Source organism: Periplaneta americana, chromosome 15 (genome assembly GCF_040183065.1).
Source record: "Periplaneta americana isolate PAMFEO1 chromosome 15, P.americana_PAMFEO1_priV1, whole genome shotgun sequence".
NCBI lineage: Eukaryota > Metazoa > Arthropoda > Insecta > Blattodea > Blattidae > Periplaneta > Periplaneta americana.
The window spans coordinates 86,306,488-86,328,629 of NC_091131.1; the positions used below are offsets into that span (position 1 = coordinate 86,306,488).

The following is a 22,142-nucleotide window of genomic DNA, read 5'->3' on the forward strand; positions in this document are numbered from 1 at the left end:
ATACAGAAGAGTTTTACAATATAATCTACTAGTACAACACAAATGTTTAGCAGGCTATCTATACTTATGTTAATACAAGACAGAAATATTCATGAAGCATTGTTGAATGTCATAAATTCACCTACAGAATAGAAAGCATGAGAAATTAGTTACTTCTTTAATTTGGTCTTAAACAATCTTATGTTTTCAGTTTGATTTTTTTATATCTATAGGGAGGCTATTCAAAATTTTTACTGCCATATAATGCACTCCTTTTTGATAGCACGATAGACTTGCTGATGGAGTATGAAAGTAATTATTTTATGCCATGAACTGTTGAATTAGTTACAAAGTTTTCACGATTACATACGAGGAATTTATTAATGAAAAAATATACTGACAAGCCATTGGCATTATTTGAAATTTTTTGAAAATGGTCTTACATGATTTCCAAGATTTGGCACCTACAATTATTCTAATTATTGTTTTTTGTATTAGGAATATACTGTTACTATCTGTACAATTTCCTGAGAATATTATTCTAAAACTCAATACCGAGTGGAAGTATACAAAATATTTTTTTAAGGTATTGATATTTACTATCTCTCGGATAGATCTAATAGCAAAACATGCTGAATTTAGTTTGGGAGTAATTTCTTTAATATGATTTTTCCATTTTAACACATTATCGATTTGTAAGCCAAGAAATTTGGTTGTTGTTTTTTCTATTACGGATCTATTGTTAATTAGTGCGCTTGAAATTTGCGAGGTTGAATTTGGGCAGAATTTAAAATGAAATATATTAATGATCAGAATAGGATAACCCTATCTATCAATATAATGTAATGAACTTAATCCAATTTTATATAAAGGAAGATTAATTATTATCATATAAGTCACATAACAAAGAACATAACAGCCATGGTGGCTCAGTGCTAGTGCGCTGGATCTATAAGTCAGGGGCCTGGGTTCGAATCCCAATCTACCCTGAATTTGTAACTTGTATTGGACAAACCTGTGGTTCAGACAACACACCATCATCATCATCATCATCATCATCATCATACGAGTGTAATGTAGATCCAATGCTTGTGGTGCAGTCTAGATCGTTTTTAACAAACTAAGTGGTTTATGCTTATTGGCACTTGCGACATCTATGAGCATGCTCGTAAAGTTGGAGTGAACAACAGTGAGTTAAGGACCCTGCCACTGCAAAAAAAAATGCATTATCTCGGTTGCTGAAGAAGTGAAAGAATAAAATAAAGAAAGGAAAAAAGAAAAAAAAAGATTAAGATAACTAAAGAGTAAATGAAAGAATGAGCAAAGGATAAGAAATGGAAGAAAAGTAACATTAAACAGAAAAAAGAAAGTGAAGAAAAATTAAAAAGGAAAAAAGAAACAAAGGAGAAAGTTACTAAGGAAGGAAAGAAAGAAAGAAAAACTGCAGGCCTAATGAAAAACGAAAGAGAGAAGGAACGAAAAATCTTTTGACCCTCTGGAATTAAAGTGAACATACCCTAACCTGCAAATACATACCTGTACTTCAAATGAAAACAGAAACGTAAAAACTAACGAGCTAAAATAGAATGATGCTACTTACACGACTTTCAAAGCAGAGATAGTTTTGTGACAGAAACATTCGACCCCAGACATGACGTTTATTGTATGGTGTCCATAGTGTCGCATCTGTACTGCCATCAAGCTTCTCAGAAGCTGGTAAACGAAACAACAAACGATATGCCTCTGAGTGTGCCCTGGCATCAAGGTCACGCTTCAGAAAGGAAGGTTTCTTGGGCACATTCTTACTGTAGCAAAAATAAAAACATGCAACACATATTGAAACCAACTCATTTACAATGTAAGTTATAAAATTAAGTTCAATAAATACACTAGCTACAGATATGAAGTACCTAAGCTTATTGAGCAGATCTCTGTCTTCATTGAAGCCACCTTTTTCATCAATGAGCCTTGAAAAAAACAAACACTTGAATTAGAATGAAGTTGTAGTCAAATCAACACACTTTTACACAAACTTTATCAGAGCATCACTTAAAGAAAATGTTTTATGTTAATAATATTTAAATGCAGTTCATATGTCGAAAACAGTCAATGTTCATGTTGTATTATAAATTTTACTCTATTGCAGTACAAAGTACAGAGTACAGAATAAGCAATGTGATTATGAAATCAATTTTGAGAATCCCTGATATGAAAAAGAGATTTCTATCATACAATTAGAGTTGCCAGGTTTTCAAAATGCAAATAATGGACAGTTGCAACAAGAGTAAAGGAAAAACCGAGGAACTATAAGAGAGACAGAAATGTATGAGCACTGTTTCAAACATATACTTACTTACTTACTTACAAATGGCTTTTAGAGAACCCGGAGGTTCATTGCCACTCTTACATAAGCCCACCATCTGTCCCTATCATGAGCAAGATTAATCCAGTCCCTACCATCATATCCCATTTCCCTCACATCTGTTTTAATATTATCCTCCCATCTACGTCTCGGCCTCCTCAAAGGTATTTTTCTCAAACATATACTTACTTACTCATAAATAGCTTTTAAGGAACCTGCACGTTCATTGCCACACTCACATAAGCCCACCATTGGTCCCTATCCTGTGCAAGATTAATCCAGTCTTTATCATCATATCCCACCTCCCTCAAATCCATTTTAATATTATCCTCCCATCTACGTCTCGGCCTCCCCAAAGGTCTTTTTCTCTCGGCCTTCCAACTAACACTCTATATGCAATTCTAACATATTAAAATACAGTATAACGAAGAAATATCCTAGTCTTACATCATTAAAGCTGTTATATTACTGACCATCAGTTTATTTTTATTACTGTACTAAAATTTAGAAGGCCTATTAATTATATTTGGGATTCAGATTGAAAATATGTAAATGTAAAGGTTGTGTTCATGTAAATTATCAGTAGGTTTAAATCAATTTGCTTTGTTGCCAGATTTCAAAAAACACTATTATGAATAAAATAAAGTGACTGATTGACATCTATATAAAATGTATGAAAAAAAAACAAGGATTAAAAAAAACTACCGACCATCTATGACACTATGTCCGTAAATTTTTCTGGTCTCAAATACAGGACACCTAGAAACACTACATACCATTCTTTAGGCTTTTCTTCTAAACTAATCGTCTGATTTTTTTTTTTCTACTCAGTACTTACAAGTCGATCCATCCACGAAATACGAGTATAAGATAAAATAATTTTTACTTAAAAATAACGTAAAATTATTTAAAGTCCTTATACCAAAAAACCACAAAATACTCAGTGTGACATATTCAAAAGTAGCTGTAACGATTTTGTTCTTAATTTTTGTTAGTTACATAATAATGCAGTGGCAAAAGAGATGCTGCCGGCTGTGTTACCTAAAATGATTGCTTCTGAGTAATAATTATAGCTACAAAATAAAATTATGCATCAGCTATATGCTGATTGGTAGAAAAAATATTCTATTCTCTTATGTTTTTTAATCAGTAAGCGTCGGAGGAAAAGTGATGTTAGATGGCACTCATCTTTGTTATTTTATTGTACGCTCTTGAGGTAGAAATTAGAGCAGATAGAATACGTAACATGGCAGTGACAATATTGTTAATTTGCAAATGAAGAGCTCTGGAAGAATGTGGCCAAGGAATAAGGTGACAAACTTTTGCGCCAAAACACCGGTTATTTGAATTTATGTTTAATATGTATAATAAGAAAGAATGTGTTATTTTAATGACATTAATTTTTAATGTAAGACTTACTTACTGTTTCATTGCTAAATTTGTTAATTGTTCCATAAGTGCAAAGGTCTCAGATTTATGAAGAAACATTGAGAAGTGGTGCTGAAAAAGAAACAAGTGCCATAAATATTGCAAATATATTTGTTATAAATGTAGACTGTAACTATATAAGGAAATATTATAAATTTTCTTCTTAAACCAATAAGGCATTTTAGTTGTACCTCATAATTCACAGAATACATTTATGAATAAATACAGAGAGAGACAGCAAAAAGTTACCGCACTATGCATAGGACATCGGGAAACAGATTGCCCGACTCGCTGGTAAGCTGTAGCAGCACGAGCGGGCGTGAAGATTTCAGTCTGGTTTCAATTCTTGCTTCTCCTCTGTTAATACCCTCTTCTGTTGTTCTCTCATTTTGTTTAAAACAGACCCTATTTCTCGCCATTTTCTCAATAACTTGGTTATGTATTGTCTCGAAGGCATTGCAGCATCATGAACTGGCACAGAAACTTGCGAACAGTACTATCATACGATTTCTTCTTTAGGAGAAATGTCTCAACTAGAAATATTCGTTGTGCAATATTGTATATCGCCATACCGAGAGCGAACACAAATAATGTTCAATAACAAGTGTAATAATACATCAGTACATAATAATGTGTGCTTAACAAACACTCCACACCGTACGCTTCCTGCTGTCCGCGCATTCCATTCCTATTACTTAGAAATTTTAGGCTTACCGTAACGAAACTACATGCCCACCCACGCTTCTACAGCTTACTGGTGAGTTGAGCAATGGATTTTGGGCAATCTGTTCCCCAGCGTTCCCTGCATAATGCGGTAACTTTTCGCTGCCTCTCTGTAGTATGCCATAATTTCACAAAAAATAGTACATTATGCAACGAGCCTATAATGATAGTAATTAAGAAGCGAGTATGGATGTTTATGAAACGAGCGCAAGCGAGTTTCATAATTTTCATACGAGCTTCTTAATTACCATTATAGGCGAGTTTCATACGACTTTTTATGCTCGACCATATTTCTAACTTGAAATTATTCAGATGTATACATTTTATTTGTATCTGACAAGATCGGAAGTGACCTTGTTCTAGGTCGTGAATTGTGAGATGTGCGCAGACGCGAAAGTATTGATTTTTTTCGAGGAACAATAATGTCATTGACCTTGGTGTAATCCCGTTAAACTTGGTATAACCTTGATTATTGAATTCGACATTGAAAAACGAGATGACAAATTGAATTTATTTGAATATTATTTACAATTAACGCTAATTATTATAGTAACAGAACATAACCTTCTGCGACAGTATTGGATTTCCAGCCTCCGTGACTTTTCGCTAATTCTCTTTCGATTGCATATCCGAGAATAATCGATACTTGCGGTTTTATAACGGTACAAAGCTGACTTGTCATTGGCTGAACATCTGTAAGCTGAGTTGTCATTGGCTGAACACCTGTACTTTAATGACATGCATTAAAGGACTGCTACCAGGTATATAATTACTACATTTCGGCATGGTCGAGCATAAAAAAACTAGCCAATATTCATTTTCATTAATCACATATTTTAGAAGAAGAAATGAAATGGAAAGCAATTTCTTAAATATATGATTTATGTATAGTGGCGATCAGTATGGTAACACTCTTTGCGAATCTAAATTAGTATGCCTATTACTGTGCTAATAATCATTTAATGATTAATAAACTTTTAAATGCTGGACACTTGCCTCACAAAGATTGTAAATGCTAATAACTTTTTAAAATGAGGGAAGTGCAACAGTGTATATTAAATTCTTAGTGATAAAGGTGAGTTTACGTTTATTCTAATACTAACAAAGAATGTGTTTACTTAGACATGTGACTGCTAATGTGCCCTCTTCCAAGCCGAAGCACGTAATAACTACTTTCTACTAAGCATGATTGATTGATTGCTTGCTTTATGTGCTGGGGAAGTGAAGAGGAATGGATCTTCAATTACTTACCAGCATATTTCATAGTTCAAATTATATTCAAATACGAATTCTCATTTGTGCGTTTATATTAATTATTAAAAGTAAAATATACAAATGTACTCTTATCTTGCTTATAATAACGAGCAATTTTCTTTAACTTTTAAGATCTTGTTTTTTCTTCTTTACGTTTTAGTAGAAGCAATATAATTATATATGTATACAATTATTGAACTGCTGATTTTCTCTAATTGGAAAATAGTGAGGCTGAGAGAAATTCTTGATTTAAGCTCCATTTTCCCATTACACAAATAAATACGAGATTACCAATGCTGGTATAGAGAAAATGGAATAAGTGTGGATTGAGTGTAGCAGTAAGTAAGAAACTGAACTATAATAAAAGCTAACTCACAGCCATTCACTCCAAGTATCACATAATCTGCTGTGATAAAACTATAATATTATTTTTGGAGAGAAATCTTAATTTAATTTAATTAGAATACACAACGTGAATCTACTTAAAAACACCAGGAAATTAATAACAGAAAATGTGGGAACTCATATTTAACACTTCAACAACTATAAGGCTTTCTCTATTTTTAATTTAACCTCTAACATGAACAACGAATTATGAAATGTCAATTAAAATAAAATACAGGTATTCATTAACGAAAATCATAATCATGTATCAGTGCCACTTTCGGTGTTTCATACAAAAGAATGAACTAAAGATTCGTTTATATCAGACCTGCAAAACTGTAGCTCTCGAGTGCGACTGCTTTCCTCCCCTCTTTTACCCCACCCACCTTTTCTACCTGTGCAGTCATGGCGTTCTAGTTATGCTCGGCTGCATCAACATTCATTCTCGGGGCGGAAGTCGATCATGCCCAATAGAAGTGGAGTGAGGCTGACGTCATAGTTCCTCTACTTTGCGAATTCTGCAGGCCTGGTTTATATATTCGTATAAGTGGAAGATATGTCTTTTTTTTTTAAGATATAGTAATGGTATTAATAAAAGTACTGATTAATTACAAGGGTAATAATTTTTAGTGCAATTTACAAATAAGGAATTTTCAGAAGCAAATCAATGAAGCTTCCCTCAACAGCAAATAAATGCATTCACACAGAGTGCCAGCAGAATCATTATATTAAACTATAAGTTGCACATATCAATGAATGCTATTAATAGCATACATAACAAGAAAGCAAACACCCTAACAGTGGACCTATTTATTCTTCATACTCTGATAATGAATTAAGCATAATTAGATGTAAATGACAGATATAACATTCAAAGGAATAGAATCATACACTTACTTTCCTTTTGGCAGTCCACTTTCATACATAATTTTGTACTTAATATCTACATGTATGTAATGTAATGCGAGGTAGTGTAATAAAGAGTAGTCTAGTGTAATGTAAAGAAGGTACAGTCAATATAGTAGTAGTAGTAGTAGTAGTAGTAGTAGTACTGCGAGTGGAACTACACCATATGGCATTTCTCGCATCCAAACTTCCACCATCTTCTATCTTGCCAGTTATCATCTTACACACATGGATCTTACATTGCTTCTCTGACACAGTCGCTCCAGTAGAGTCGAGATCTTCCTCTCTTTCTTCTTTTGGATGGTTTCCAATTATATATTTTTGAAGACCATCTTACTATTGGCCAAGGCCGGTTTTGGGCTGTAAGGAGCCTGTGTGCTAGAGATAATTGGCCGCCCAAAACAGTGCAGATTGCAAGTAAAGTCACTCATCCCAGGGAAGGCTATTAGTATGGTCTTGTGGCAGTATAATATGTAGTTGACAAAGGAAAATCCATAAAATATTAGTATAAAAATAAGTTATAAAATGTACTAAACCTCAAATAGGTGCAACTGTTGCCCAATAAATTAGAACAGCGCTCTTTTTTGCTTTCTTATTTGCCAATTCATCAATAACATCTGATAACTGTAATTTTTCACGTAATTAATTTTCTATAATTAACAATCCTAAATTATTAAACCTTTATTGCGTCACTGAAAGTGCTTTTTTCCTCACCTTTTTCTTGTACTTTTCATCATGAAACCGAGAAATGTGTTAATAATAATTTTTCTTTGAACTCCGCTTAGACCTTGAAAGTCTTGAAGTTCGGCGATAAGGAGGTTAAAAATGACAAAATTCTCATGCGCTGGATAGTAATAATTCCTCAGCCATTATAATATATTCTACACAGAGTTTCACAACCTTTTCCTCCAGAAGAAAAGCACTGGTTATTGATGTTCTTAAATAAGTTTCTATAAGTCTGATTTTCGAAAAACTCCCTTCACTTAATACTATACTTAACTGACGTGAAAAAAAATTATCAAAGCTATGAACAGATTACGAAGTGATGACATTAGATTATTATTATTATTATCATTATTATTATTATTATTATTATTATTATTATTATTATTATTATTATTATTTTGTAATAAATGTAGAGTTTTTAATGGGTCAGTTTCTGTACTGTAATGTGCAAAGTTCTGTAGGTTATCAGCTCATTGAAGAGCTCAGTACCAACAATATCTTTAATATTTGCGCTTCCATAATTAATTTACAGGGGAAAGTCTAAATCAAAACAATTTTTTTTTTTAATTTCATCTTCGGTCATTTCTCTGAATTGACAAAGAAATGTAAATAAATTATTAGATAAAACTGTATTCCTGGTTGGAACAAGTTACCTGGTTGAGGTATTTTTCCGGGGTTATCCCTCAACCCATTAAGAGCAAACACTGGGTAACTTTGGCGCTGGACCCTGGACTCATTTTGTTGGAATTATCATCTTCATTTCACTTAGACACTAGCTCGAAGTTGATAAAAAGACTGTATTCCAAACAATTCTTTTAGATTTCTTATTTCTTTATTGGGACTTTCATAATCAAAATGGTGAAATTTCGTTCTACTCCTAACATTAATATTCAATTACATAACTGCTTATTTCCTCTCTATTTTCTTTTCATCCCAACAATAAATAACTGAAACAATGGTGCAAGTATTTTCCTATAGGAAGACGGAAATTTTGCAATTTATTATAATATTTGTTAAAGATTTAACACTGTGAATATTGTACAATATATTTTAATAATGTTTGTTGTTGTTTAATCAACTGAACGGAGACAGGTTTGAACCTCATAAGTGATATCAATAAGACATTATTAATGAGGCAACTAAGCCAGGAGATATGAGGGTAGCTACTTTCCTATTTCATCGCCAATCACTGTATTAAAATACTGTTAAATTATATTTCAATGTTATTCTATCAGCCACACCCTAGGGAATTGGATGCCTGGATGCACGTACGCACTGCACACCTGCTAAAACCGGCCCTGGTTCTGGCATTCTTCTTAAGTGTCATACCAATTCAGACATCTGCCTTCAATAGTGTCTATTATATTCACTGATACTCCCATTCTCTGTCTTATTATCTTATTTCTAACCTTTTGTTCTTACCACACCATAGCTACACCTACAAAAATCCATCTCCAATGCTTTTAATGTACTTTCATTTCTTTTCGAAATGTCCCATTATATCCACACCATACAGCAGTCATGTCAATTAATGCCCATAGGCGCAAGCGCGCGTTTTAGAGCTCAGGAGAACCTGAGCGCTTTACAGCAGAAAGGAAAGAGACAGACGAAAGAGGTAGTATATGCCGCTTGGTCGAGCTATATTCAGGGATGGCCAGCACTGATTCAATAGATAAAGGGAAGAGAACTTATTAAAACTGTATCCATGTTAATTTTTAGATTTGTCTGAGAACTATATGTGCATTATAAGAATGTAAGTTTTAATTTTAATGCTCATTTTTCACAAGTTCTTTTTTATCCGAAAGGAATATTTTCTCAAATTTTTATTAATGGAAAAGTGAAATTCTCAGATATAGGCCTATTTATTTAGCAGCCTTACAGGTACTGAAACAATGTTTTCGTAAATCTAATATACCGTATATATGTATTACTGAATTTAGTGTATTAAAAATTTTGAAAATATTCTCATGGAAAATGTTTGTAAGGAAATGAATAATTAACAAAGCAACTACTGTTACATCATAAGCAAAAGACATGTGCCCATGTGTTGTAAAATGTCACTTCTATAGCTTCAACAAGTTTCGAGAAAATAATTTAATATTCTGATAATAGAAAGTTGCTCACCAGTATCATCTTGAAAGCATAATGCGATAAGAGTTTTGTTATGGAATATTAGTTACACTTAAAACATATACAGTAAGCTTACCTAGGTAACTTTGCTTTGTACTATAATATTGTTTTGATTAGTTCATTGATTACTTTTATAAGGCTAAAAATACCATCAGTATCAATTCCAACTTATCATGTCATACTCAATCTTTTTCTTTGGGATATCACTTCCCTTATGAATGATGTGTTTCATCCACTTAGTACAGTATAGTTGTACTACTATGGAATTTATGTGAATATTTCTTCTTAACTCTTCATTATGTTATTAACGTTTAAAACACAACAGCAATATTAAGAAATTCGTGTTAGTACTTTCGTTTTACAGACAATATAGATAATACTAAACAGAAAAAAGCCATATAAAAATAATGACATAAAATTTCACGTTCCGTATGAAGCTTGTGCACCACTATTTTCTTAATCCAACAGGCTGCTTATTCATATACAACAACCCTTCTTCTTTCCATATCTAGCGCTCGATGCCCGCGCACGACGTCAAGGTCAGAAAAATGCGCTTGCTTTGACATCACTGCCATACAGTATTATACTTTCTACAAAAGATACTATTCGAAATTCTAAAAATTACAAGTTGTGGTACTTTTCTCTTATATCCCCGTTTAATGGTAGCAATGATGTGCAAAGTGATTTCAGATAAGAGTATTTTCGGATAGTTCGTGTATTTTGAAATTCCTACTTGACATTTATAATTCGTACAAGAAACAATATTTGTGATATATACACGTTTTATTGCAACTAAATGTGGCAACACATTAACAAATTAAATTGTAGGTATTCCTTTGATTTGGGTTATTTTTACAACATTATCTTGCTACTATGTTTTTTCAGCACCTAATACATGTCTACCAGTGAAGGCTCTTAATTTTCCACTACAAGAATATTAATGCTGTACAATATATTAGTTAATCAAAGTTGAATAAGCAGGGTTCTACCATATTTTATATAAGATGAGCTGCTGAACAATATTACGTCTTGTTGTAATTAAAAAAAATACTGTGGTATCTTTTGTTGAAAGTTCTGGTGTCAGAAGAGTTACTAGTACTCAATGTTTGGTGATAATACTTTTAGTTGTTTGATAATTTCATGTTTAAAATGCAGGAGGTTTGTGTCTCTCTTATATCCAACTTTTCTTAAAGTGGTTTGTCTACTTTTTTATTTCCATTAATTCTACATTCCACTTGAATAAACTGTAATGTGTAGTGTGCTGGTACCTCTAAATTTCTTGATTTCTTCTGGGAATTGCAGATCCTCATTCAATGTTTAAGAGAGACAAGTGATTCTGTTCGTCAGTGATAACGAGACTTCTGGCTATTATCCCAGCATCACAGTGTGTACTGTCAAGTCCAAATAATGGCTGAAAAATTCACTCTATATTTTTACATACTCTCGGTAAAATACTAACCATTTGTAAATGTATGTAGTTTATCTAGTTTAGGATATTTTGTGTTTGTTGTTTCTACGACTAATTATTTCATTTCAGTTGTCTGTAATCTTCTTTGTGATATTTTCTATTAGATTGGTGGTACGATTTGTTGCTCCTTGAACAATTCAAGTAATTACTGTACCATAAAATGTAATGTCAAACGAACTGCAGTATGATTACAATTTAACAAGATAAAGTGAGAAAATGCAAACATCACAAAATAAACTGGTCTCAAAAGCATCCTAGAAAAATTCAAGAATACTTAAAAAGCTTAGATCTAATTTTATTAGAAAGAGTCATACCTCCACCTTGTTGTGAAAATGTCCCAGCATATGACCACCATTACATGGTTCAATGCTGTAGTGCAAATCTCTTGGGTATTTGCACTGCAATGTGATAGAAAAAAGTAAATGTTTCAAGGGAATATAGTTCTCCAACTTCAGGTTAGAAGTAAGGAGGTTACAAAAAACAAATATACCTAATATATCAAGATAAATAGTGAAAGAGGATTCAAACAGTCACAAATTATGTAAGCAAAATTTTTCCTTGGTTTATAGGGATATACCCTTTCTTCTGTGTTTGTAAATATAGTACATGAGATCCTGAAAATTACTCATATTAACTTTACTTGGTATCAAATCTAACACACTCTGTATATTACTTAGACAAAATGTTTCCTGATCACCTACATCCTCTGAAAGGATCATTTACTGTCAATTTAAGAACTTCATAGAGAATCTAGTGATACATACAATGAAGTCTTGAATTTAGTAACTCAAGTGACACAACATTCTCTACACAGGTGACTGACTCAGAGGTTAAATTATCCACAAATGGAAAGAAGATTTATGATATCCAATAAGTTCTACAATATATTTCAATATAGTTTCAACATTTTTATGATGAGATTGTAATACTGTCTATTACCAGAGATGACACAGATGGAAGATATCGTAATAATTAATACTGCAGATTACAGTGAAAATTTTACGCAAAACAAGATATTTAATCACAGTAATTGAGTTTGACAGGCACTTTTTGTAAAACAGTACACATTCTTGGTTTCGCTTGCTTGAGGTCTGACCTGGGACAGACCCATGCACTTAGGATTACAGGGGTTTATTGTACACAGGCGGCCTAGGTGACTTCGTGAATATGATGCAACAGGTGGGTCATCCTGCTGCAGCCCTAATAGAGCCAGGTTCCATCCCCAGATGAGTACCTGATAAGCTTCAGAGCCTGGAGCCCCAAGCTCTTCCTATATCATCGGAAACACATACTACCCCCAAGACTTCACCTAGCCTATTTTTAAATATTGCAGATGATAAATGAAATCAGAGGGAGGTGGAAAGCACTGGTGAAATGGAAGAGGGAAACGGGAGCACCCCATAAAAAATATTCTGTAATATCAGCTTTGTCCACTAAAAATTCCATCACAACTGGCCGGGGATGACCTGCCTGGATGGAAAACTGAGTCAAAGACGCACACATTACTGGCAAAAATGGAATAATAATTTTTTAATAAATAAATATTAATTTTTTACGAAAGAATGTTTGGCTTAGTGCAGTGGTTCCCAACCAGTGTGTCGCGAAATTTTGGAATTGAAAAATAAATTTCATGCCATCCAGAAAGTCTCTTTACAACGCATTTTTATTTACAACGAAGTCTTTGATATGGTACATTTTATTTTGAGACAGACTTTATGTTCAGTTTAATTTTTCTGCCTGGCGACAATTCGAATGAAAGTCAACACCTGCAACAATCTTAGTAATTTGTTTACTCTTCCCACTTAGTAATAAACAGTTTAGAATCGTCAGAACATATTGGTCAGTTTCAGTATATACGTGTGAGTGGGTGATAGTGCGAATATTTTCTCAAAAGTGCTTTATTTAGATTTTATGAGGGATAAATTTTTAAGTCGAAAAAGACAATCTGAATCAAGTTCTGGGTTAGATGACAGCAGTGCTAATTCAAATAATATGAGCGAAAATCCCCTTCAGGGTTTACAAAAACGTACTGCGTTTCGTAATGTGTAGTGAAGAATACTTGCAATAATATGGTTTTACATGGCATGGACATGGATATACGAGTAAAAAAAAAAAAAAAATCCCGAGTGTCTTATATACGGAAATGTTTTGTCAGATCAGTCGATGGTGCCAAATAAACTAAAAAATACATTTAGAACTGCCGTTTTCAACAATATACTTGTGTGAATCAGTATTTTCCACCATGAAAATAGTGAAAGGAACAGACTGCTGCATTTTAAAGATGATATACGTGTTGACCTGCCAAGCATAAGGCCACGTATATAGAAACTCTGTGCAACCCACCAAGTGCAAACTTCATATTAATTTAAATAGGCGTGTTTTCAAAAACGATAATAAAAATATCTTATAGGGCATCTAACGTAGATAGGTTGGGATTTTTGACACATACCTTTCATTTTTCTAATGCCACTCAAGTTTTTTTTTTTTTTAAGATTGCGTGTTAACATCGACCTATCCACAACACTGGATGTCATAGAAGTTGTTATCAGTGCTTTTTTTTTCTGGCGGAACACGCTGGAATGGCATTATGGCACCTTTTTGTTCCATTTTTCATCATGGAACCGAAATATGTGTGAATAACTATGTTTTTAATATAATTTTTCTTTGAATTCCGCTGAGACCTTCAAAGTCTTAGTTCGACGAAAGTAGGTTAAAAACGACAAAATTTCTGTGCAGTGAACAGTAATCATCTCCCCATCTGCTATAAAATATTCTGCACAGAGTTCCACCACGTTTTTCTAAAGAAGAAAAGCACTGATTGTTGATATTATTATTATTATTATTATTATTATTATTATTATTATTATTATTAATAAAACAAATGTGTCGCAATATTGTGGGCATTCAGTAAAGTGTATTGTTAGTCAAAAAAGGTTGGGAACCACTGGTTTACTGCATTCTAACTCTCTTATGTGTTTCTGAGTTTCAATTTACCAGATAAAATTATTTAATTTCAAAAATAATATTTCAAAATAATTAAGCAATGTTTGATTATTCGATGTGCGTTTTTTTTTAATTTTTAATTACGAAGTAAAATATAAAAAAGCATAGAATTGTAACAGCTTTATCTATTCCATAATATTCCAATAAAAACGATGATATGAGTAGACCTATATATCTCAAAATCTGTGCTTTAGTGGCTAGTCATGATAATATCTTTGAAAAATATTGGAGTGCAAGAGGTCAAATGACTTTATTGTCAAACACCTGGCATTAGAAAACAAACAACAACAACATATTATAATAGTATAAAAATGTAAAATAAATGTAAAATGTATTATATTAAGTCAACAATCGTAACTCAGGCAATGCATACCTCTTTCTCCCTTGTTGCTATACGTATGGAATCTGGGAAAAGCAGGCTACTTGTCTTATCCAACTCAGTTATGTCAGTCCAGCGAATTACCAGCTTTGTTTCTCGACCGAGAATGTATGCATAAAAACATAAATGATTTACTGACAAATAGAGCCAACCTTGACGTGGTACTCGTCCTTTCCAGTAGCTGGAACAGATATCAATATTCAATGAAAACATCTAAAAATTAAACAATATCAGAAACATAAGGTGCCTAATTTCAGATGTAACTGTAATTCTCTATTCTGTATTCTCAACTAATGACACTATTCAAAGGTGATGAAAGTAAATATAACAGTAATGAAGTTTGTGCAGGAGAAACTCAAATACCCAAAGAAAAGCTAGCCGATAATCTCTTTAATTATTATAAATCTCAAAATCAAGATGGATCCTCCTGGCCTTACTTCTCTTCTAAAAAAAGTCATGCTTTTATTTTTATTGCTCACGAATCCGGGAATTTTGGCGTACTGACAAACACAGCAAGCATTAGACTAATAGGGAGATCCCTTCTACCGTTGATATCTGCTGTTTTAGTTTGTTCCTAAGTTAATAACTGTTGTAAGATATATTATCTTCGTTTTCATTAATATGTAACACAATTAATATTGCACACCACTTCAGAATCACTCATTTCTATTTATATCAGATGACAAAGTCAATACTTTACAGTGAAATATGCAATTTAAATAAGAGACTTAGGATAAAAAGGAAAAAGTATTTATAAAGCTTGTAATATTAACAAAGGAACTGTTAATGATCTAATGTCGGAGCATACAGAGTTCCACAGTAGATACAGAAATATATATATATAAAATAGCTGCCAATACTAATTATAAGAGTGTAAACATTTACTTGAGGAACACTGCATCAAGAAAGAATGGTATGTACTGGAAGTAGTTGAGTTGCCATCTTCCGTGAATTCCTACTCTGCCATGTGACGAGCGAAATAAGAGTGTGCACTCCATGCACTTTGTCAGTTGAGTACGCACTATCTATTTAAAGTTGGGGACTGTCCAATTTTTCAATAATCTTTCATTCAAGTTTTCAAATTCGGCAACTCACAGCAGTATGGGTAGCTAATTTTTTGTATTTATCTGCTGTGCTCAGAAGTCTGATTAGTGTAATATGTAACTAGTCAGCAATGTAAGCAATGGAGCGGGAAAGGAACTAGCCACCCTACCCCATCATCTCCTGACTTAGTTGCCTCATGAGTGATGTATTATTGATGTCACTTATGAGGTTCAAACCTGTCTTCGGACAGTTGACTAAACAAATAATATGCTATGCGCAGTCTGAAGCAGTATTTGAACTGATGAAAATGTAGAGGGAGGCGGAAACTGCTGCTGCTGCTACTACAGTTCGATTATTTAGTCCTGGCAGTTGCCGACAATGTGCGCCTGGGTCAGGCGAGTCCATTAAGTTACGCCAAAGGGTGTTCAGGTTAGTCAGTCACTTGCATCCAAAGTGATCGGATGTCATGCATGTGGTAGAGCGGTGTGTTTCCAGTACAGTTAAACTGCACTGCATTTCTTTACTCACGGCTCGCTCCTATCTCTACTCCAGAGCTCTCCCCACTACTCCTATTACTTCCCCTCTTTTGCGTTGCTGAGCTGTCAGGACTAAATAATCAGTCTGTACTAATGATGATGATGATGATGTTTAACCTCTCTTTTAATTACTGTGGCACCAGAGACAATGTTACATGTTTTTGGTACCCTGGTAATTCATTCTAATTCACATTAAAACAATAACAGCAGAAGGCTTACAATATTTCAGGAAGAATTTCCTTTTCCCTGTTGGGAAAGAGCACAGGAATGCAGAATTTGGGGTAAATTAAAAATCAGGAAGGGGGAAATTCCCCAGCTTTTACCACCACTCTTCAATTCGAATAATGCTTTGAGGGACGTTTCAAAATGAGCTCATTAACAGTTCCTTTGTAAGAATATCTATAGTCCATTATTACTATACAATAAAAGAATTACCTGCAAGAGTAATAGTTGACGAGTTTCTCTTCTGGCGACATGTTGAAAACGCGATGAAACTTGAATGACACTGTCTTAAATGACTGTGTATCTTCATCTGAATAAAAGAAAGAATGTATTATTAAACACAATTTTAATTTACTAAATTTCTGGTACCCTGTGCAGTAATGATTCTCTATGGGATTAGCAATGTTCTTGATAGAGACTTTCAAATTTATGTATACAGGATTAAATGCTTAACGTTATATAACAAGATTTATTACGAAAAATGTTACGTAAGCAATGCATGTACTTTTGTAAAGAATTTCTGGATTATAATAAGCTGACTTAGTCTTTCAGACGTGAGTTTTATTATTTATTATGTTAGTGTCATTATATAACACTTTTTATTATAACATGTGTTATAAAATGTATGTTAAACTCTATTTGGTGAAGTCTATTGCATTTTGTAATGTTAATTACTGGATAAATATGAAAGTGAATATGAACACGTTCAATTATGAGTTATTCGGATAGTATGTAAAACAGGTGGCATGGATAGACAGAGTTACCAAACCTCCTGTATTTCCCAGGATCTCCCATATTTGGTCCTAATTTTAACAGTCTCCCAACTTCTGTATTTTCTTTTCTTCGATCATTTTGCATTCTTATTTTTGCATAATGTAAAAATCTTTATTTTAGACATATAATTTTGCTGTGAATGAAGGTGATTTATATGGTGAATTTTGTTGTTCCAAAGATGCATTAAAATGTACAGTCTTCGTGAAAGATAATGCTTCCTGAAATGAGTTTTAGTGCTTACCAGTTTAAAATGAAACAATATTATGTTAAAAATTTGGAAAACTGGTTGAGTTTTGTTTAAATATACCAGGTAGTAATATTGATACAGAGGGAGTGTTTTCTCTCATGAACAATGAGTGGACAGATGTTTAAAACAAGAGCACGACACAACTAATCAAATCAGAACTGCAAGTTTCAGTCAATTTCAACTACTCATGCAGGGAACTTTTACAATTTGTTAAAAATTATGAAAAAGTATCACACAAGGCAAAATTTGTCTCAAAATATTCTTAATTTAATCATAAACCACCAAAGTGTAGAATGAAGTTGTTTACAGTAACTGAACTGAATAATTTGTCCATTATCTATATGAAATTTTGTCGAATCCTTAGTTTTCAAAAAAAAGTTGGAAAACCTAAGCATGGAGCTTGTTGCTGTAAGTGTGTGTGTGTGTGTGTGTGTGTGTGTATCTAATGCTCTGGATTTAACAATGAAGTCATCATCCTTCTTGCTTCCCAATATTTTGATGGAAGGTCCACAAATGTCCTAAGAGTTTCACAATTAGCCAGGTGCTCCATCTCCATGTCCTCTTCTCGTTGCTGTAAGTGTTGAAAACATTTGACACAATACATATCAGAAGGCTTAAACTTAAAACTTTTCCTCACATACTATTATTTTTCTTACATTACATCCTGCAATCAATAGTCTAAGGCACCAAAAATTCTGTAATGTCATCATCTATGAGTATTATTTCATACAATGCCAAGTTTGACAAAATTCAAACCTGCTCGTTCAGTGTGGAAAGCCGATGCTTTACTCATTCAATTAAATATTCTGCAATTATCACTATTATTATTATTATTATTATTATTACTTACTTACTTACTGGCTTTTAAGGAACCCGGAGGTTCATTGCCGCCCTCTCATAAGCCCGCCATTGGTCCCTATCCTGAGCAAGATTAATCCAGTCTCTATCATCATATCCCACCTCCCTCAAATCCATTTTAATATTATCTTCCCATCTACTCTCGGCCTCCCCAAAGGTCTTTTTCCCTCTGGCCTCCCAACTAACATTCTATATGCATTTCTGGATTCGCCCATATGTGCTACATGCCCTGCCCATCTCAAACATCTAGATTTAATGTTCCTAATTATGTCAGGTGAAGAATACAAGAATTGTTATTATTATTATTATTATTATTATTATTATTATTATTTTCACATTATCTTTTCACGATAAAATTATTTACTGAAATATATTTTTCTAGTCCTCAAATAATATTTTGATGAAGATTAACAATACTTATTTCTTCTTAAAATATTTATATTATTTAAGTTAATAAATTATTTATCTTATATTCAAATTAAAATTTTAACAGAAAAGAAGATGATTGACAACTCTAAGGTAGAGAAATAAGAGTGATAGAGAATGATCTACATTCTTTGGATTACATTTAAGATCATGATGCACCTTGTGAATGAAGTGAGTAGTGTCCAAAATGTATTGTTCACTATTATGATGATGATGATGTGATGATTATGATTAATATTATTTTTTGTGCTATGGCAGTTAGTTCTTCAGAGACTATCCAGAGTGCACGACAGGCAATGGGTCTACATTGCACTCGTAATAAATGATGATAATGTTGGAGAATTGTTGGAATTTCACAGAGCTGGAAACCTCTGGACCATTCCCTTGCGCAACACAAGTTATAAATTCAGGGTGGATCAACCTGGATTTGAACACGGCATCCTGACTCACAAGCTTAGCATGCTAGCACTGAATCACCATGGCTGTTTATTATTATTATTATTATTATTATTATTATTATTATTACTGCTACTACAAATAATTAAGATTATTTATGGTTGAATGTGTTTCTTAGAATTTCTATGTGACACTAAACATTCATTAGTGGGAGTCCTTAGTAATGCGGTTAATACGAAGATGTAATAATGCACTACGTAAGGGCAGGGCAAACATAAGAAAAAGGATACAGCCAGATTCCAAGAAATAAATTATAAATCTTCACTTTTCTACAAGAAATTGAACATCGGTCCCTAAATGCATAGCTTGAAAATCCTAGCTGTTAAGGCACAGCAAAGGACAAGAGTGAAGTTAGAACTTTTTAAAATAATGAAAGCTCTTAGCCTATAAACTACAATGAATCTGTATAATTATTAATCATACTGGTGTGGTAATGACTGAATAGCAACACTGAATTCGAATATGTCACTACTTGATAATGGGAGGTGTAAAGGTAGGGTCACACATCGCTACTTTTGCAGCACAACTTTTGTACTGCAGCTGCAAAAGTTGCGTGTCGTGTTCACACGTAAGACAAAAGTAGCGCGCTGCACGCTACTTTTCGTGCTGTGCAACCCGAGTGCTGCAAAAGTTGCAACTGGAGGTTGTGAGTCTGTTCACACACAAGGCGCTACTTTTGCAGCTGTAGTCATGCTGCTGGTTTCCATCTCCGTGATGACTTCTCAATATACATTATGAGGTTATGTTCGCATTATTAAGAAACTCATGCGAAAGCTTCCTTATCTATTATTTACTTTTCTGTCGTATCTAGTATTCAGAAATTGACATTATTTTTACTATAAAGCTTTTAAAAACGCCTATATACTTAAATGATAACCAACAGTATATTCAAGTAATCAATGTTGGCAACCCTCCTGTTTGGAACTACACTACGGAAAATTTAAAAAATGAATTATATCGTCAGCAATTATGCTCAGACTGTGTTGTGTATTTAATAACTGTTACAAATAATTTATTTTCATCACATTTAACATTAAAATATATCCAAGCAATAAAAGTATCATTGGCACATTTGGGTGGTAACACTGGTTGCAACCGCAGCAAAAGTTTCAACAATACCGATATTAAAGATGCTGCGGCTGCAACCCTGAGAACCCTGTTCACACGCCGCTACTTTTAAGCTGCGCGCAGCATGGAAAAGTAGCGGGCAGCAGGTTTGGCAGCCACTACTTTTCGGGTTGCACCATTGCAGTACAAGAGTTGCGCAGTTTTTTGTACTGCAGCGCTGCAAAAGTAGTGACGTGTGACCGTACCTTAAGTGTGCACTAGAACTTGTTTTATAGTAACATACCCTACACTTAAAAAACATAAACATGATCATGTCTTATAAAATATTATAAGAACTGCATAGAAGTGGAAGACATCAACATAAACTACAAGCAGCAGTAATGCAATAAAAAGCTATTTTTTCGTGTCATTCACAGAAGATAAGAATGTTTGTTGTGTTTATCTCAGGAAACAAGTTCTTCAAGGTCTTAGTGTTAAGTGCTATCTTTTTGCTTTATATTATCCTAAACATTAAGTTCGCTGACATGGTAAAGGACCTTAGAGACAAGTTTGTCAAAGTCAAAACAGTCTCTTAATCACAGAAAAAAATATGCTTTCACTTTAAATCTATTTTATTAACTGTCTACTTTCAATGTTCTTCAAATCACGTCTTGAATAAATAAAAATTGCAATTTCATCTTATGCAGGAAACAAATTTAGAAAAAATTATTGAAATCAACTTTGAGATCATCGCAATTTTGTTTTTGATATTAAATAAAGATCTATTAACCTTTTACTAAACTTGATATATTTTATGTGCATCATTCCTGCATTTTATATTCACTAAATGTATTTATAACACTTTGTCTTTGTGGCAACCTTTAATAAGGGAAGTTTAGAGCAATTAGCCTAAACTGATAAGAAAATACTCAATACCATAATAAATTAAGGTGACCATCTGTCCCGATCTTTCCTGGACAGTCCCGAATTTAGACCATCTGTCCTGGATTTTTCTGAAGGCATTTCGGAATGCTAATTCGTCTTGAATTTTGCCAACATGTTATGATTTGTCCCAATTTAGATTGTTCTACACTGGTAGTGATGTTTTAAGGAATGTGAACTCTTAAACTTGGTAATTATAGCCAGTAAGTTGCCATTACTGGTGTTAGTATTATATCTCGTTCGCTTCAAAATTGGCTGTCATTTATATTCAATTCATTGAGAGGGACTGGCAGTGTCATTATTCCAAAGTGCTGTCATTGGACTGGGAGAGATGTTATGAGCCATGTGATTGGCTAAGTGACTAATGTTTTCATCCTGCGTGATAAAGTAGCCTGACACTACAAGATTTCATTTTCATAAGACTCATATAACAAGTACTCTCCTTCACACCAGCCACTGTTCCATGAAAACATCTCCGGTAGAAACAACCATTACACTAATGAAGCAGACATCAACAAAAAAAGCAGTAAAGTTCCCTACAGTCTAAGAAAACTAGAGGGAACACAACAGAAACCAGAAAGCAAGCAAATGACGAAGCTTCAACCCTTCTTAATAAGGGCCAACTAGATACTGCTCTAAAAAGAATAGAAAATTATATATAATCATCACTCATCTCCCAGAGGCAAAGAACAGCCAAACCATGGTTTAATGCTGAGACTTTTGCACAGAGCATAGATAGACATCTCCGAGGTAAATTTAAATCTCTATGAAGAGAATATAAAAGAATATAAAAACTGCTGAAGATGAAGGAAAGGATAAATCGCAATATAGTGAACGCCAGTAGGGGA

The 22,142-nt window shown here is 33.5% G+C and overlaps 1 protein-coding gene across 5 annotated transcripts in view; it reads right to left on the reverse strand.

The window, feature by feature from the left end:
* Tbc1d8-9 (TBC1 domain family member 8/9) overlaps window positions 1–22,142 on the reverse strand; it is a 57,798-nt gene that overhangs the window by 29,197 nt on the left and 6,459 nt on the right. For 4 of the 5 annotated variants that reach the window (XM_069847806.1, XM_069847805.1, XM_069847804.1 and 1 more), the window contains exons 5-10: window positions 16,758–16,854; window positions 14,737–14,923; window positions 11,675–11,758; window positions 3,765–3,841; window positions 1,890–1,946; window positions 1,580–1,784 (exon numbers count right to left, since the gene is read on the reverse strand). In XM_069847806.1, the coding sequence (XP_069703907.1) occupies window positions 1,580–1,784; window positions 1,890–1,946; window positions 3,765–3,841; window positions 11,675–11,758; window positions 14,737–14,923; window positions 16,758–16,854 (707 nt within the window). The remainder of the gene's footprint in view (window positions 1–1,579; window positions 1,785–1,889; window positions 1,947–3,764; window positions 3,842–11,674; window positions 11,759–14,736; window positions 14,924–16,757; window positions 16,855–22,142) is intronic. The other variant, XM_069847808.1, reaches the window with a different exon arrangement.